This window comes from Mya arenaria, chromosome 1 (assembly GCF_026914265.1).
Source record: "Mya arenaria isolate MELC-2E11 chromosome 1, ASM2691426v1".
NCBI lineage: Eukaryota > Metazoa > Mollusca > Bivalvia > Myida > Myidae > Mya > Mya arenaria.
Genome location: NC_069122.1, coordinates 28,997,730 through 29,017,649, shown reverse-complemented (window position 1 = coordinate 29,017,649; position 19,920 = coordinate 28,997,730). Strand labels below are relative to the sequence as shown.

At 38.0% G+C, this 19,920-nt stretch overlaps 3 protein-coding genes and 1 pseudogene across 3 annotated transcripts; all 4 read left to right on the top strand.

Moving 5' to 3' along the window:
- The first annotated feature begins 236 nt into the window (after positions 1–236).
- On the top strand, positions 237–1,834 carry LOC128226180 (M-phase inducer phosphatase 1-like). The gene is made up of 4 exons (XM_052936075.1): positions 237–272; positions 502–1,025; positions 1,226–1,343; positions 1,673–1,834. Exons 1-4 carry the CDS (start codon positions 237–239, stop codon positions 1,832–1,834), a joined length of 840 nt encoding a protein of 279 aa, XP_052792035.1.
- A 4,576-nt stretch (positions 1,835–6,410) lies between these two features.
- Positions 6,411–8,095, top strand: LOC128226169 (M-phase inducer phosphatase 1-like). Its single transcript, XM_052936066.1, has 4 exons — positions 6,411–6,446; positions 6,676–7,199; positions 7,400–7,517; positions 7,847–8,095. The coding sequence occupies exons 1-4, from the start codon at positions 6,411–6,413 to the stop codon at positions 8,006–8,008; spliced, it is 840 nt and encodes a 279-aa protein (XP_052792026.1). The 3' UTR covers positions 8,009–8,095.
- Positions 8,096–12,378: 4,283 nt separating this feature from the next.
- On the top strand, positions 12,379–14,043 carry LOC128226158 (M-phase inducer phosphatase 1-like; annotated as a pseudogene).
- A 4,509-nt stretch (positions 14,044–18,552) lies between these two features.
- On the top strand, positions 18,553–19,901 carry LOC128226150 (M-phase inducer phosphatase 1-like). Its single transcript, XM_052936049.1, has 3 exons — positions 18,553–19,055; positions 19,272–19,389; positions 19,740–19,901. The coding sequence occupies exons 1-3, from the start codon at positions 18,553–18,555 to the stop codon at positions 19,899–19,901; spliced, it is 783 nt and encodes a 260-aa protein (XP_052792009.1).
- Positions 19,902–19,920: the final 19 nt, after the last annotated feature.

Sequence of the window (19,920 nt, the reverse complement as noted above, 5' to 3'; positions counted from 1 at the left end):
TCGTCACTAAATGAAGCAATGCATATTGAAAACAATGAAAAATGAATCTTTTAAATTCAAATCTAATCTAAGATCAATTAAGTCAGTGCAGTAGTATCAGTTCCAAATGATTTAAAACTTTCAGATTGAGATTGTTCGATGACGTCATTTCCGGATTCGGTGACGACTGCAAAGTTGGCCCTGCTGAACTTGAGGCTGTGCTAACACCTGCAGGAAAGGGGAACAACGCTTTCAGCATGGCAGACGACCATGGACAAGACACACCTTTATCGGTATGTGAAAATGTAGCTTTATAATTTGAATACATAATATTCTTGTTTATTCTCTTTGTAAAACTGAGGTCGTCGAACGACGCATGTGTATTTTACAGAATGTAAGATATCTTCTTTATTTTGTTTTTATGTTTCGTACAAACAAGATATCCGTATTTTCAAAAGATAAGCATTACATTAAAGCCCAAAAATCATACGCTAATTTTACATTGGTTGTTCTTTATTGCAGATTGAAATTTCCGTAAAACCGATGATACGACGTAGTGGTGCGTTTGACGTCAGACGCGGCCTCTTCTCCGGAAAGCGATCGGTTGACGTAGACCTAACAGCATCACCAATACATGCAGTCAAAAAGGCCAAAGACGTTACTGGCATAACTCCCAAATCCAACGAACGTTTAACAAACGGGATCATCAGCGCGGTCGAAACGCTTGAAATCGGAAATGACATGATCGCTGATGGGTCAAGTAAATACTCACTTCCAACAATTTCTGGAAAACACAGTGACCTTACGGCCATTTCCCCGGAAGTGATGGCTGACGTCATTCGTGGTTGCTTCAGTGACGTCATTGGTGACGTGACCATAGTGGATTGCCGTTACCCGTACGAGTTCGAGGGCGGGCACATCAGAGGCGCTGTAAACTTGTATACGAAAGATGAGGTCAACAGCTTGCTTCAGAAACCAGTAGCTGACGGCAAGCGTCACGTGCTGATCTTCCACTGTGAATTCTCATCAGAAAGAGGGCCTAAGATGTAAGTAGTCGCACAAACTAACGTGACACAACGTCAAATTCTCCTTCCTCATACACGATATATCGTGTGTGTACATTGTATATTAAATAAGAAAAGAAAGCAATACATCAACACTTTCACTGTAAATGATATTCTGATCCTTGGTCACAAATGTTTATCGCGTATTCATGTATTTAATACGCATTTTTGTACTTCAACAGGTACCGGTTCCTGCGCGCGCAAGATCGGATGTTAAACAGCGACAGGTACCCACGTCTCAACTTCCCGGAAGTGTACCTACTCCATGGCGGATACAAGGCCTTCTTCAACAAGTATCAGGTATGTTTAAACATAATTCTACAGATCCATTACGTTTTAGTGAACACTGTGCTGGTGAGTTGATAATTTTAAATAAGTTAATGAATATTTCTCTTTTTGGTGTATTTTACAAGAAGAACAATATGCATTCATTGTGTGAACTGTGTTTATCTATTCGCCATTCAGTCCTAAATAAGCATGGTATGCATCGGTTGTGACTCGAATTTTATTGTATATGAGGCATACACTATTTTTTTGTAAAAGCGTCGAGAATATTTTTATACACATGTATGTTTACATGTTTAAGAATAAATTTTGTATACGTTAGTATTTATTTCCTTCTATTGCAGGACCTATGTGATCCGATCAGTTACACACCCATGTTGCATGAGAATCACGCGGCCGACCTACGTCACTTCCGGGTGAAATCTAAATCCTGGACGGGGGAGGACGGCAATCAGAAAACAAGTAGACGGCACCGCAGTCGTCTTTGCCGCCATCTTAGTCTCTGACCACTTCGTGCACTTAAAGTCACTTGATGAAGCAGTATACTTTCAATGATGTCATTACTCACGGTGACGTCATCACCGAAAATGGAACTAGCGTGGCGCGTTTCAAATTGATTACGGAAAAAAATCACGAGGGCGACGATTTTTCACTAACATACCAGAGCGCTTTATTTGCGCCAGTTAAAGATTATACAGTTTTGTGTTATATTGAAATTGTTTTTAATTGTTTAAAACTGTTTCACAAAAATGCAAAACGAAGTAACGAACGTTTGTTGGAGGAATAGGCCAGGGGAAAGTGCAATATTATTTGAACCTGAGAAGATTACGTCATTAAACTGACCGGCAGTTTTATGTCGAAACCATACACTTACATGTACATGTGTTGAAATCCTGTTGTTGATAAAATTGTATATTTATTACATTATAATATGAATTACTTATACTAAGTGCTACTAATTTATATGAATAAAGAAACTGTAATATAAACTATCGTTGTTAATGAACTATTTTCAATTCGTTATCAATGAACACTAAACTACTCGACTGTATTATAAGGTATCTGCTTTATCATGAGTGACCATGAGACGTTGTCGATGGAAACGGGCAGAAAGCACAGTAACATACAACGGTTACTCACGATGTATCCGACTCTATACCATGGAATGTACGGCCAAAGGGAAGCAAGTCGAACACGGTGTATCCGACTGTAGAACTAGTTAACTACGAGTGTACGACCAAAGGGAAGCAATTCGTGCACGATGTGCAAAACAGTTGCCTGCATTACCGGAACCAGATTTCTGAGAGGTCAATTTTGGGGTTGACTTTAAACTCTTTAATTATATCTTGATACAATGGCATCTCGCATAGACGAAAAAGAATCGATTCAAGAATTGAGCGCTTGTGCGATTGGTTTGTGGTCACCAAGCCGGACAAGTTGGTTTCCTCCGGGTCCTCCGGTTTCCACCACAACACAAGACAACAATCTCGCATAACAGCATGCCAACGAGAGTAATGAAAAACATGTTGTTATTATTTGCTTCACAATCGTTAAAGAAAAACATCGTTTTAAAATGTAGCCATTTTGAGTGAGTTATAATCCTAATTCATAGGAAACAAAAATACCCCCCCCCCCCCCACACACACACGTTTCTATTATTCTATTTAAGACGGTTTTTAAAGACACCCATCGTTGGCTTAAGGGATGAAATAAAAAATGTATTTAACTGTATTTCTCTAATTCTGGATTATAATTTCCTTGACAACTTAAATTAATAGTTATATTTTAGTAAAGCGGTTTTCTTTGAACTCATTGAACCCGTTCAATAAACGAAAGGACATCCATCTAATATCTTAATGGAAATAGGCAAAGTATAACACTCCGCAATATCTGAGAATGTAAGAGCCGGAATAATATTTTCTTTAATTTGTAATTTATCTTTACTATTAATTGTTATCTTTAATTGCAAATACTCTTGTCGTCAGATAAAGTCATTGCATTAATTTGAATGAAATTTTAGGTTTCACATATTAATATTCCTTAAAATATTGGCCAAATAAACATGATCTACGTGACAGTTTTATAAAGACGATATATCGGTTAAGATAAGGCCAAAACAGTAGGCGTCACATCAGTTAAACCTAGTCGCAAGTAGTTTAGATCTTGTTCGATTGAAAACTGACAGGTGTGTTTTTGTGTACATGTAAACTTTACAATCGTGAACGTTTGATCGTTGAGCAAATAAATGCAACACCTCAGGTGCTTTACTTAAAGCATTTTATCAGATTTTGGAGAAAAAATAATATAGCTCTAATTCTTTTTCGAACCCATGACAATAATATAACTCTCGCTCTGGTTCGAACCCACGACATTAGTATAATTCTGACTCTGGTTCGAACCCACGACATTAGTATAATTCTGACCCTGGTTCGAACCCACGACATTAGTATAATTCTGACTCTGGTTCGAACCCACGACATTAGTATAATTCTGACTCTGGTTCGAACCCACGACATTAGTATAATTCTGACCCTGGTTCGAACCCACGACATTAGTATAATTCTGACTCTGGTTCGAACCCACGACATTAGTGTAATTCTGACTCTGGTTCGAACCCACGACATTAGTGTAATTCTGACTCTGGTTCGAACCCACGACATTAGTGTAATTCTGACTCTGGTTCGAACCCACGACATAAGTGTAATTCTGACTCTGGTTCGAACCCACGACATTAGTGTAATTCTGACTCTGGTTCGAACCCACGACATTAGTATAATTCTGACTCTGGTTCGAACCCACGACATTAGTATAATTCTGACTCAGGTTCGAACCCACGACATTAGTGTAATTCTGACCCTGGTTCGAACCCACGACATTAGTATAATTCTGACTCTGGTTCGAACCCACGACATTAGTATAATTCTGACTCTGGTTCGAACCCACGACATTAGTGTAATTCTGACCCTGGTTCGAACCCACGACATTAGTATAATTCTGACTCTGGTTCGAACCCACGACATTAGTATAATTCTGACTCTGGTTCGAACCCACGACATTAGTATAATTCTGACTCTGGTTCGAACCCACGACATTAGTGTAATTCTGACTCTGGTTCGAACCCACGACATTAGTGTAATTCTGACTCTGGTTCGAACCCACGACATTAGTAAAATTCTGACTCTGGTTCGAACCCACGACATAAGTGTAATTCTGACTCTGGTTCGAACCCACGACATTAGTATAATTCTGACTCTGGTTCGAACCCACGACATTAGTATAATTCTGACTCTGGTTCGAACCCACGACATTAGTATAATTCTGACTCTGGTTCGAACCCACGACATTAGTATAATTCTGACTCTGGTTCGAACCCACGACATTAGTGTAATTCTGACTCTGGTTCGAACCCACGACAATAATATAAGTCTCACCCTGGTTTAAACCCACGACAATAGTAAAACCACACCCTGTTTCGAACTCACGACAATAGTAAAACCACACCATGTTTCGAACCCACGACAATACTGCAGCTCTCACCCTGTTTCGAACCCACGACAATAGTATAACCTCACCCTGTTTCGAACCCACGACAAAATCATAACTCTCACACTACGTTCGAACCCACAACAATATTATTACTCTCACTCTGTTTCGAACCCACGGCAGAGGTATAACTCTCACCCTGTTTCGAATCCACGGCAATAGTATAACTCTCACCCTTAGTTTGAACCAATGACAATATTTTAACTCTCACCCTGGTTCGAACCAACGACAATATTATAGCTCTCACCCTGGTTCGAACCAACGACAAAATTATAACTCTCACTCGGCCCTATTTCGATCCCATGGCAATGTTATAACTCTCACCCTGGTTTTAACCCACGACAATATTATAAATCTCACCCTGGTTCAAACCAATATAAGACTCGACCATATCGGGCTCAAACAAATGATCGCTTTGGTGAGAGGAAGACACCAATTTTACTCTCAACAAGGTTGGGATCGAGCCCACGAGCTCCTGGTTCAAAGGCAGACATCATTAGCACTTTAACAATACGAGTGTTTGGTAACGAAAATGCATAAAAGCATCCCAAAAAATATGTTATGTAACGTGACATCCAAATATGTACAAGTGTCAATATTGTTCATCTAGAATTCGATAAGTTCTTTACATCTTCTGTTACAAGATAAGATATGCCATATGAAAGAAAACTTATAGATTGTTAACTTTGTCAGATTGTTATCAAATATGGTAAGTTTTGTCCGAATATTCTGATAAAATTCACTTTACACACTGATGAAATCTATTTAAAAAGTAGCCCGCTTGGATGAGCTACAACAACAGCTTACATGTACATTGACATGTACTTTGAGAGACGATTGACCAATTAAAAGTCTCAAACTCTTCCGATATGTTAAGATCATTATCACCATACTTATAAAACATATTGAGTAAACCAAACTTTGACTGTTGATTGCTCTGTTCTTAATTAGAAAGTCTGGGGAGAAACTAATTTAAAGAGAGGGATAATTTTCTACTCGATAATTAAGAAATGTCAAATTATATAAGTTGATTTATGAAATATTAAAAATCATATTTTGTGAAAGCTTCGCCATCAAAAGTTCCCTTCTACCAATTTCTGTTCAGAATATCACGTATCAATATGCCGCTAAGGTAGGATTTTATCAAATATTTTATACATTTGTATTTTCATTATTTATGTGTTGTAAATTGAATATGCGTTTTCACCAGAGAAACATCGATACACGAAGTTTTGTTAAGTTGTATCTAAATAGCCAAAGTTCTTATTTTCCATAATTTTGGTTTATTTACAATTTTTTGTTGTCGTCACTAAATGAAGCAATGCATATTGAAAACAATGAAAAATGAATCTTTTAAATTCAAATCTAATCTAAGATCAATTAAGTCAGTGCAGTAGTATCAGTTCCAAATGATTTAAAACTTTCAGATTGAGATTGTTCGATGACGTCATTTCCGGATTCGGTGACGACTGCAAAGTTGGCCCTGCTGAACTTGAGGCTGTGCTAACACCTGCAGGAAAGGGGAACAACGCTTTCAGCATGGCAGACGACCATGGACAAGACACACCTTTATCGGTATGTGAAAATGTAGCTTTATAATTTGAATACATAATATTCTTGTTTATTCTCTTTGTAAAACTGAGGTCGTCGAACGACGCATGTGTATTTTACAGAATGTAAGATATCTTCTTTATTTTGTTTTTATGTTTCGTACAAACAAGATATCCGTATTTTCAAAAGATAAGCATTACATTAAAGCCCAAAAATCATACGCTAATTTTACATTGGTTGTTCTTTATTGCAGATTGAAATTTCCGTAAAACCGATGATACGACGTAGTGGTGCGTTTGACGTCAGACGCGGCCTCTTCTCCGGAAAGCGATCGGTTGACGTAGACCTAACAGCATCACCAATACATGCAGTCAAAAAGGCCAAAGACGTTACTGGCATAACTCCCAAATCCAACGAACGTTTAACAAACGGGATCATCAGCGCGGTCGAAACGCTTGAAATCGGAAATGACATGATCGCTGATGGGTCAAGTAAATACTCACTTCCAACAATTTCTGGAAAACACAGTGACCTTACGGCCATTTCCCCGGAAGTGATGGCTGACGTCATTCGTGGTTGCTTCAGTGACGTCATTGGTGACGTGACCATAGTGGATTGCCGTTACCCGTACGAGTTCGAGGGCGGGCACATCAGAGGCGCTGTAAACTTGTATACGAAAGATGAGGTCAACAGCTTGCTTCAGAAACCAGTAGCTGACGGCAAGCGTCACGTGCTGATCTTCCACTGTGAATTCTCATCAGAAAGAGGGCCTAAGATGTAAGTAGTCGCACAAACTAACGTGACACAACGTCAAATTCTCCTTCCTCATACACGATATATCGTGTGTGTACATTGTATATTAAATAAGAAAAGAAAGCAATACATCAACACTTTCACTGTAAATGATATTCTGATCCTTGGTCACAAATGTTTATCGCGTATTCATGTATTTAATACGCATTTTTGTACTTCAACAGGTACCGGTTCCTGCGCGCGCAAGATCGGATGTTAAACAGCGACAGGTACCCACGTCTCAACTTCCCGGAAGTGTACCTACTCCATGGCGGATACAAGGCCTTCTTCAACAAGTATCAGGTATGTTTAAACATAATTCTACAGATCCATTACGTTTTAGTGAACACTGTGCTGGTGAGTTGATAATTTTAAATAAGTTAATGAATATTTCTCTTTTTGGTGTATTTTACAAGAAGAACAATATGCATTCATTGTGTGAACTGTGTTTATCTATTCGCCATTCAGTCCTAAATAAGCATGGTATGCATCGGTTGTGACTCGAATTTTATTGTATATGAGGCATACACTATTTTTTTGTAAAAGCGTCGAGAATATTTTTATACACATGTATGTTTACATGTTTAAGAATAAATTTTGTATACGTTAGTATTTATTTCCTTCTATTGCAGGACCTATGTGATCCGATCAGTTACACACCCATGTTGCATGAGAATCACGCGGCCGACCTACGTCACTTCCGGGTGAAATCTAAATCCTGGACGGGGGAGGACGGCAATCAGAAAACAAGTAGACGGCACCGCAGTCGTCTTTGCCGCCATCTTAGTCTCTGACCGCTTCGTGCACTTAAAGTCACTTGATGAAGCAGTATACTTTCAATGATGTCATTACTCACGGTGACGTCATCACCGAAAATGGAACTAGCGTGGCGCGTTTCAAATTGATTACGGAAAAAAATCACGAGGGCGACGATTTTTCACTAACATACCAGAGCGCTTTATTTGCGCCAGTTAAAGATTATACAGTTTTGTGTTATATTGAAATTGTTTTTAATTGTTTAAAACTGTTTCACAAAAATGCAAAACGAAGTAACGAACGTTTGTTGGAGGAATAGGCCAGGGGAAAGTGCAATATTATTTGAACCTGAGAAGATTACGTCATTAAACTGACCGGCAGTTTTATGTCGAAACCATACACTTACATGTACATGTGTTGAAATCCTGTTGTTGATAAAATTGTATATTTATTACATTATAATATGAATTACTTATACTAAGTGCTACTAATTTATATGAATAAAGAAACTGTAATATAAACTATCGTTGTTAATGAACTATTTTCAATTCGTTATCAATGAACACTAAACTACTCGACTGTATTATAAGGTATCTGCTTTATCATGAGTGACCATGAGACGTTGTCGATGGAAACGGGCAGAAAGCACAGTAACATACAACGGTTACTCACGATGTATCCGACTCTATACCATGGAATGTACGGCCAAAGGGAAGCAAGTCGAACACGGTGTATCCGACTGTAGAACTAGTTAACTACGAGTGTACGACCAAAGGGAAGCAATTCGTGCACGATGTGCAAAACAGTTGCCTGCATTACCGGAACCAGATTTCTGAGAGGTCAATTTTGGGGTTGACTTTAAACTCTTTAATTATATCTTGATACAATGGCATCTCGCATAGACGAAAAAGAATCGATTCAAGAATTGAGCGCTTGTGCGATTGGTTTGTGGTCACCAAGCCGGACAAGTTGGTTTCCTCCGGGTCCTCCGGTTTCCACCACAACACAAGACAACAATCTCGCATAACAGCATGCCAACGAGAGTAATGAAAAACATGTTGTTATTATTTGCTTCACAATCGTTAAAGAAATACATCGTTTTAAAATGTAGCCATTTTGAGTGAGTTATAATCCTAATTCATAGGAAACAAAAATACCCCCCCCCCCCCCCACACACACACACACGTTTCTATTATTCTATTTAAGACGGTTTTTAAAGACACCCATCGTTGGCTTAAGGGATGAAATAAAAAAAATGTATTTAACTGTATTTCTCTAATTCTGGATTATAATTTCCTTGACAACTTAAATTAATAGTTATATTTTAGTAAAGCGGTTTTCTTTGAACTCATTGAACCCGTTCAATAAACGAAAGGACATCCATCTAATATCTTAATGGAAATAGGCAAAGTATAACACTCCGCAATATCTGAGAATGTAAGAGCCGGAATAATATTTTCTTTAATTTGTAATTTATCTTTACTATTAATTGTTATCTTTAATTGCAAATACTCTTGTCGTCAGATAAAGTCATTGCATTAATTTGAATGAAATTTTAGGTTTCACATATTAATATTCCTTAAAATATTGGCCAAATAAACATGATCTACGTGACAGTTTTATAAAGACGATATATCGGTTAAGATAAGGCCAAAACAGTAGGCGTCACATCAGTTAAACCTAGTCGCAAGTAGTTTAGATCTTGTTCGATTGAAAAATGACACGTGTGTTTTTGTGTACATGTAAACTTTACAATCGTGAACGTTTGATCGTTGAGCAAATAAATGCAACACCTCAGGTGCTTTACTTAAAGCATTTTATCAGATTTTGGAGAAAAAATAATATAGCTCTAACTCTTTTTCGAACCCATGACAATAATATAACTCTCGCTCTGGTTCGAACCCACGACATTAGTATAATTCTGACCCTGGTTCGAACCCACGACATTAGTATAATTCTGACTCTGGTTCGAACCCACGACATTAGTATAATTCTGACTCTGGTTCGAACCCACGACATTAGTATAATTCTGACTCTGGTTCGAACCCACGACATTAGTATAATTCTGACTCTGGTTCGAACCCACGACATTAGTATAATTCTGACTCAGGTTCGAACCCACGACATTAGTATAATTCTGACTCTGGTTCGAACCCACGACATTAGTATAATTCTGACTCTGGTTCGAACCCACGACATTAGTATAATTCTGACTCTGGTTCGAACCCACGACATTAGTATAATTCTGACCCTGGTTCGAACCCACGACATTAGTATAATTCTGACTCTGGTTCGAACCCACGGCAATAGTATAACTCTCACACTGGTTTAAACCTACGACAATAGTAATACTCTCACCCTGGTTTGAACCCACGACAAAATTATAACTTTCGACCTAGGTTCAAACCCACGACAATAGTAAAACCACACCCTGTTTCAAACCCACGACAATAGTAAAACCACACCCTGTTTCGAACCAACGACAATACTGCAACTCTCACCCTGTTTCGAACCCACGACAATAGTATAACCTCACCCTGTTTCGAACCCACGACAAAATCATAACTCTCACACTACGTTCGAACCCACAACAATATTATTACTCTCACTCTGTTTCGAACCCACGGCAGAAGTATAACTCTCACCCTGTTTCGAACCCACGACAATAGTATAACTCTCACCCTGTTTCGAACCCACGGCAATAGTAAAACTCTCACCATGTTTCGAACCCACGACAATAGTAAAACTCTCACCCTGTTTCGAACCCACGACAATAGTATAACTCTCACCCTGTTTCGAACCCACGGCAATAGTAAAACTGTCACCCTGTTTCGAACCCACGGCAATAGTATAACTCTCACCCTGTTTCGAACCCACGACAATAGTAAAACACTCACCATGTTTCGAACCCACGGTAGAAGTATAGCTCTCATCCTGTTTCGAACCCACGACAATAGTAAAACTCCCATCCTATTTCGAACCCACGGCAATAGTAAAACTCTCACCCTGTTTCGAACCCACGACAATAGTAAAACTCTCACCCTGTTTCGAACCCACGACAATAGTAAAACTCACACCCTGTTTCGAATCCACGACAAAACTATAACTCTCACCCTTAGTTTGAACCAATGACAATATTTTAACTCTCACCCTGGTTCGTACCAACGACAACGTTATAGCTCTCACCCTGGTTCGAACCAACGACAAAATTATAACTCTCACTCGGCCCTATTTCGACCCCATGGCAATGTTTTAACTCTCACCCTGGTTTTAACCCACGACAATATTATAAATCTCACACTGGTTCAAACCAATATAAGACTCGACCATATCGGGCTCAAACAAATGATCGCTTTGGTGAGAGGAAGACACCAATTTTACTCTCAACAAGGTTCGGATCGAACCCACGAGCTCCTGGTTCAAAGGCAGACATGATTAGCACTTTAACAATACGAGTGTTTGGTAACGAAAATGCATAAAAGCATCCCCAAAAATATGTTATGTAACGTGACATCCAAATATGTACAAGTGTCAATATTGTTCATCTAGAATTCGATAAGTTCTTTACATCTTCTGTTACAAGATAAGATATGTCATATGAAAGAAAATTATAGATTTTTAAATTTGTCAGATTGTTATCAAATATGGTAAGTTTTGTCCGAATATTCTGATAAAATTCACTTTACACACTGATGAAATCTATTTAAAAAGTAGCCCGCTTGGATGAGCTACAGCAACAGCTTACATGTAATTGGACATGTACTTTGAGAGGTGATTGACCAATTAAAAGTCTCAAACTCATCCGATATGTAAAGATCATTATCGCCATACCTATAAAACATATCGAGTAAACCAAACTTTGACTGTTGATTGCTCTGTTCTTAATTAGAAAGTCTGGGGAGAAACTAATTTAAAGAGAGGGATAATTTTCTACTCGATAATTAAGAAATGTCAAATTATATAAGTTGATTTATGAAATATTAAAAATCATATTTTGTGAAAGCTTCGCCATCAAAAGTTCCCTTCTACCAATTTCTGTTCAGAATATCACGTATCAATATGCCGCTAAGGTAGGATTTTATCAAATATTTTATACATTTGTATTTTCATTATTTATGTGTAGTAAATTGAATATGCGTTTTCACCAGAGAAACATCGATACACGAAGTTTTGTTAAGTTGTATCTAAATAGCCAAAGTTCTTATTTTCAATAATTTTGGTTTATTTACGATTTTTTGTTGTCGTCACTAAATGAAGCAATGCATTTTGAAAACAATGAAAAATGAACCTTTTAAATTTAAATCTAATCTAAGATCAATTACGTCAGTGCATTAGCATCAGTTCCAAATGATTTAAAACTTTCAGATTGAGATTGTTCGATGACGTCATTTCCGGATTCGGTGACGACAGCAAAGTTGGCCCTGCTGAACTTGAGGCTGTGCTAACGCCTGGAGGAAAGGGGAACAACGCTTTCAGCATGGCAGACGACCATGGACAAGACACACCTTTATCGGTATGTGAAAATGTAGCTTTATAATTTGAATACGTAATATTCTTGTTTATTCTCTTTATAAAACTGAGGTCGTCGAACGACGCATGTGTATTGTACAGAATGTAAGATATCTTCTTTATTTTGTTTTTATGTTTCGTACAAACAAAATATCCGTATTTTCAAAAGATAAGCATTACATTAAAGCCCAAAAATCATACGCTAATTTTACATTGGTTGTTCTTCATTGCAGATTGAAATTTCCGTAAAACCGATGATACGACGTAGTGGTGCGTTTGACGTCAGACGCGGCCTCTTCTCCGGAAAGCGCTCGGCTGACGTAGACCTAACAGCATCACCAATACATGCAGTCAAAAAGGCCAAAGACGTTACTGGCATAACTCCCGAATCCAACGAACGTTTAACAAACGGGATCATCAGCGCGGTCGAAACGCTTGATATCGGAAATGACATGATCGCTGATGGGTCAAGTAAATACTAACTTCCAACAATTTCCGGAAAACACAGTGACCTTACGGCCATTTCCCCGGAAGTGATGGCTGACGTCATTCGTGGTTGCTTCAGTGACGTCATTGGTGACGTCACCATAGTGGATTGCCGTTACCCGTACGAGTTCGAGGGCGGGCACATCAGAGGCGCTGTAAACTTGTATACGAAAGATGAGGTCAACAGCTTGCTTCAGAAACCAGTAGCTGACGGCAAGCGTCACGTGCTGATCTTCCACTGTGAATTCTCATCAGAAAGAGGGCCTAAGATGTAAGTAGTCGCACAAACTAACGTGACACAACGTCAAATGCTCCTTCCTCATACACGATATATCGTGTGTGTACATTGTATATTAAATAAGAAAAGAAAGCAATGCATCAACATTTTTACTGTAAATGATATTCTGATCCTGGGTCACAAATGTTTATCGCGTATTCATGTATTTAACACGCATTTTTGTACTTCAACAGGTACCGGTTCCTGCGCGCGCAAGATCGGATGTTAAACAGCGACAGGTACCCACGTCTCAACTTCCCAGAAGTGTACCTACTCCATGGCGGATACAAGGCCTTCTTCAACAAGAATCAGGTATGTTTAAACATAATTCTACAGATCCATTACGTTTTAGTGAACACTGTGCTGGTGAGTTGATAATTTTAAATAAGTTAATGAATATTTCTCTGTTTGGTGTATTTTACAAGAAGAACAATATGCATTTATTGTGTGAACTGTGATTATCTATTCGCCATTCAGTCCTAAATAAGCATGGTCTGCATCGGTTGTGACTCGAATTTTATTGTATATGATGCATACACTATTTTTTGTAAAAGCGTCGAGAATATTTTTATACACATGTATGTTTACATGTTTAAGAATAAATTTTGTATACGTTAGTATTTATTCCTTCTATTGCAGGACCTATGTGATCCGATCAGTTACACACCCATGTTGCATGAGAATCACGCGGCCGACCTACGTCACTTCCGGGTGAAATCTAAATCCTGGACGGGGGAGGACGGCAATCAGAAAACAAGTAGACGGCACCGCAGTCGTCTTTGCCGCCATCTTAGTCTCTGACCGCTTCGTGCACTTAAAGTCACTTGATGAAGCAGTATACTTTCAATGATGTCATTACTCACGGTGACGTCATCACCGAAAATGGAATTAGCGTGGCGCGTTTCAAATTGATTACGGAGAAAAATCACGAGGGCGACGATTTTTCACTAACATACCAGAGCGCTTTATTTGCGCCAGTTAACGGTTATACAGTTTTGTGTTATATTGAAATTGTTTTTAATTGTTTAAAACTGTTTCACAAAAATGCAAAACGAAGTAACCGAACGTTTGTTGGAGGAATAGGCCAGGGGAAAGTGCAATATTATTTGAACCTGAGAAGATTACGTCATTACACTAACCGGCAGTTTTATGTCGAAACCATACACTTACATGTACATGTGTTTAAATCCTGTTGTTGATAAAATTGTATATTTATTACATTATAATATAAATTACTAATACTAAGTGCTACTAATTTATATGAATAAAGAAACTGTAATATAAACTATCGTTGTTAATTAACTATTTTCAATTCGTTATCAATGAACACTAAACTACTCGACTGTATTATAAGGTATCTGCTTTATCATGAGTGACCGTGAGACGTTGTCGATGGAAACGGACAGAGAGCATAGTAACATACAACGGTTACTCACGATGTATCCGACTCTATACCATGGAATGTACGGCCAATTGGAGGCAAGTCGAACACGATGTATCCGACTGTAGAACTAGTTAACTACGAGTGTACGACCAAAGGGAAGCAATTCGTGCACGATGTGCAAAACAGTTGCCTGCATTACCGGAACCAGATTTCTGAGAGGTCAATTTTGGGGTTGACTTAAATCTCTTTAATTATATCTTGATACAACGTATCTCTAAAACTTGGCCAATACTATATACTATGCTAAAATATCTCAGTTGAAATCAGTAGTCGCTCTGGCATCTCGCATAGACGAAAAAGAATCGATTCAAGGATTGAGCTCTTGTGCGATTGGTTTGTGGTCACCAAGCCGGACAAGTTGGTTTCCTCCGGGTCCTCCGGTTTCCACCACAACACAAGACAACAATCTCGCATAACATCATGCCAACGAGAGTAATGAAAAACATGTTGTTATTATTTGCTTCACAATCGTTAAAGAAATACATCGTTTTAAAATGTAGCCATTTTGAGTGAGTTATAATCCTCATTCATAGGAAACAAAAATACCCCCCCCCCCAACACACACATTTCTATTATTCTATTTAAGACGGTTTTTAAAGACACCCATCGTTGGCTTAAGGGATGAAATAGAAAAATGTATTTAACTGTATTTCTCTAATTCTGGATTATAATTTCCTTGACAACTTAAATTAATAGTTATATTTTAGTATAGCGGTTTTCTTTGAACTCATTGAACCCGTTCAATAAACGAAAGGACATCCATCTAATATCTTACTGCAAATAGGCAAAGTATAACACTCCGCAATATCTGAGAATGTAAGAGTCGGAATAATATTTCCTTTAATTTGTAATTTATCTTTACTATTAATTGTTATTTTAATTGCAAATACTCTTGTCGTCAGATAAAGTCATTGCATTAATTTGAATGAAATTTTAGGTTTCACATATTAATTTTCCTTAAAATATTGGTCAAATAAACATGATCTACGTGACAGTTTTATAAAGACGATATATCGGTTAAGGCCAAAACAGTAGGCGTCACATCAGTTAAACCTAGTCGCAAGTAGTTTAGATCTTGTTCGATTGAAAACTGACAGGTGTGTTTTTGTGTACATGTAAACTTTACAATCGTGAACGTTTGATCATTGAGCAAATAAATGCAACACCTCAGGTGCTTTACTTAAAGCATTTTATCAGATTTTAGAGAAAAAATAATATAGCTCTAACTCTTTTTCGAACCCATGACAATAATATAACTCTCGCCCTGGTTCGAACCCACGACATTAGTATAACTCTCACCCTGGTTTAAACCTACGACAATAGTAATATTCTCACACTGGTTTGAACCCACGACAAAATTATAACTTTCACCCTAGGTTCAAACCCACGACAATAGTAAAACCACACCCTGTTTCGAACTCACGACAATAGTAAAACCACACCATGTTTCGAACCCACGACAATAGTAAAACCACACCATGTTTCGAACCCACGACAATACTGCAGCTCTCACCCTGTTTCGAACCCACGACAATAGTATAACCTCACCCTGTTTCGAACCCACGACAAAATCATAACTCTCACACTACGTTCGAACCCACAACAATATTATAACTCTCACCATGTTTCGAACCCACGGCAGAATTATAACTCATACCATGTTTCGAACCTACGGCAGAAGTATAACTCTCACCCTGTTTCGAACCCACGGCAATAGTATAACTCACACCATGTTTCGAACCCACGGCAGAAGTATAACTCTCACCCTGTTTCGAACCCACGGCAATAGTATAACTCACACCCAGTTTTGAACCCACGGCAGAAGTATAACTCTCACCCTGTTTCGAACCCACGGCAATAGTATAACTCACACCCAGTTTGAACCCACGACAAAACTATAACTCTCGCCCTTAGTTTGAACCAATGACAATATTTTAACTCTCACCCTGGTTCGAACCAACGACAACATTATACCAGTAGCTCTCACCCTGGTTCGAACCAACGACAACATTCACTCGGCCCTATTTCGACCCCATGGCAATGCTATAACTCTCACCCTGGTTTTAACCCACGACAATATTATAAATCTCACCCTGGTTCAAACCATTATAAGACTCGACCATATCGGGCTCAAACAAATGATCGCTTTGGTGAGAGGAAGACACCAATTTTACTCTCAACAAGGTTGGGATCGAACCCACGAGCTCCTGGTTCAAAGGCAGACATGATTAGCACTTTAACAATACGAGTGTTTGGTAACGAAAATGCATAAAAGCATCCCCAAAAATATGTTATGTAACGTGACATCCAGATATGTACAAGTGTCAATATTGTTCATCTAGAATTCGATAAGTTCTTTACATCTTCTGTTACAAGATAAGATGTCATATGAAAGAAAACATATATATTTTTAACTTTGTTAGATTGTTATCACATATGGTAAGTTTTGTCAAATGTTCTGATAAAATTCACTTTACACACTGATGAAATCTATTTAAAGAGTAGCCCGCTTGGATGAGCTACAGCAACAGCTTACATGCATTTTGACATGTACTTTGAGAGGTGATTGACCAATTAAAAGTCTCAAACTCTTCCGATATGTTAAGATCATTACCACCACACTTATAAAACATATTGAGTAAACCAAACTTTGACCGTTGATTGCTCTTTTCTTAATTAGTAAGTCTCGTGAGAAAATAATTTAAAAAGAGGGATACTTTTCTACTGGATAATTAAGAAATGTTAAATTAATTAAAATTATTTTTCTAAGTGAATATTGTATATAAGCTGATTTCTGAAATATTGAAAATCATATTTTGTGAAAGCTTTACCATCAACAGTTTCCTACTGCAGCATTTGTTCAGAAAACCAAACCTCAATATGTCGCTCAGGTAAGATTTTATCATATATTCTATATCAAATTATTTACATTATTTATGTTTATGAAACTGAATATGAGTTTTTAACAGAAGAACATCGGAACACGAGGTTTAATTAGAATGAATCTCAATTGCCGAAGTTCTTATTTTTCTCAAATTTTGGTTTGTATACGATTTCCTGTTGTCGTCCTTCAATTGAAGCAATGAATTTAAATATATATATATATATATATATATATATATATATATATATATATATATATATATATATATATATATATATATATATATATATATATATATGAAAAGTGAATCATTAAGGTGGTGTTTTAAATTCAAATCTAGTCTAAGTTCAATTAAGTAAGTGATTTTTTTAACACTGTTTATACAAGGCACAGTTCCAAATATTGTAACAATAATTCAGATTGAGATTGTTCGATGACGTCATTTCCGGATTCGATGACGACTGCAAAGTTACCCCTGCAGAACTTGAGGCAGTGCTTACCCCTGGAGGAAAGGGGAATAAAGCTTTCTGCATGGCCGACGACCATGGACAAGACACGCCTTTGTCGGTACGTGAATATTTAATTTAATAAAATCGACGTTTTATTCCGTCGCATTTTTTATACTCCTTGTAGAACAGATGACGTCGATTTCGCAAATAAATAGTTATCTATCTTTGTGTTTCATACACATATTATAAGCTTTCCGCCTTTTCAAAAGAAAGACATTTCATTAGTATGCAAACATCATCAGCTATTTCAACATAACTGACACCACTGTTCCTCATTCAAGATTGCTTTCCTCAAAAAAAATGATACTACGTCGTATTTACAAAATATTAGATATCTATCTTTTTTCATGTTTCGAAAAAACAAGCTATCATTTTCAAAATAAAGCAATTAATTAAAAAACATAAGCCATCCGCTATGTTTACACAACTGACGCCATTGTTCTTCATTGTACATTGGAATTTCCGCAAAACCGATGGTGAGACGTCGCGATGCATTTGACGTCAGACGCGGTCTTTTTTCCGGAAAGCGCTCTGCTGATGTAAACCTAACGGAATCACCAATACATGCAGTGAAAAAGTCCAAAGACGTTACTGGCATTGCGCCCAAATCCCATGAACGTTATACAAACGGGATTATCAGCACGGTCGAAACGCTTGAAAGCGGAAACGGCATGATCGCTGATGGGTCAAGTAAATACACACTTCCGAAAATGCCCGGAAAGCATAGTGACCTTACGGCCATATCGCCGGAAATACTGGCTGACGTCATTCACGGATGCTTCAATGATGTCATTGGTGACGTCACTATTATCGATTGCCGTTACCCTTACGAGTTCGAGGGCGGGCACATCAGAGGGGCTGTAAACTGTTACACGAAAGATGACGTCAACAGCTTGCTTCAGAAACCAGTAGCTGACGACAAGCGTCACGTGCTGATCTTCCACTGTGAATTTTCATCAGAAAGGGGGCCAAAAATGTAAGTAGTCGCTCTGGACGTCGCGCATGCTAACGTGGCACGTCAAATGACCCTATCTCATACCTAATATATCGTTTGTGTACATAGTATATTTTAATAAGAAAAGGAAAACAATGCATCAACACCTTCACTGTAAATGATATTCTGATTCTTGGTCTAAATTTTTTGTTTTTCTCGTATGCAAGTATTTAATGTATGTTTTTTGTCCTTGGACAGGTACCGGTTCCTGCGCGCGCAAGACCGGATGTTGAACAGCGACAGTTATCCGCGACTGAACTTCCCGGAAGTGTACCTTCTCCATGGCGGATACAAGGCCTTCTTCAACAAGTATCAGGTATGGTTCAACATAATTCTAAGTACGGATATATTACCTTTTTGTGACCATTGTTCTGTAGGAGTTTATATTTATCAATAAATAAGGAAAAGTTCTCTTTTAATATTTAAATACGTCAAAGTATCAATGCATGTATTTTGGAGGAAGAACAATAGTCATTCAATTGTGTGAACTAAGTTAGTATAATCGCCATTCAGTCCTAATTAAATATGATTTGCATTGGTTGTGACTCGGGTTGTATTTCAATGAGTGAGGGATACACCATTCCTCGATAATATCTATAAACATGTACGTTAACATGTTTACGAATACATATCGTACACATAAGTTTCTATTTAATTAAATTCCAGGGCCTATGTGATCCGATCAGCTACAAACCCATGTTGCATGAGAACCACGTGGCCGACCTACGTCACTTCCGGGTGAAATCTAAATCCTGGACGGGGGAGGACGGTAATCAGAAGACAAGTAGACGCCACCGCAGTCGTCTTGGCCGCTATCTTAGTCTCTGACCGCTTCGTGATCTCAAAG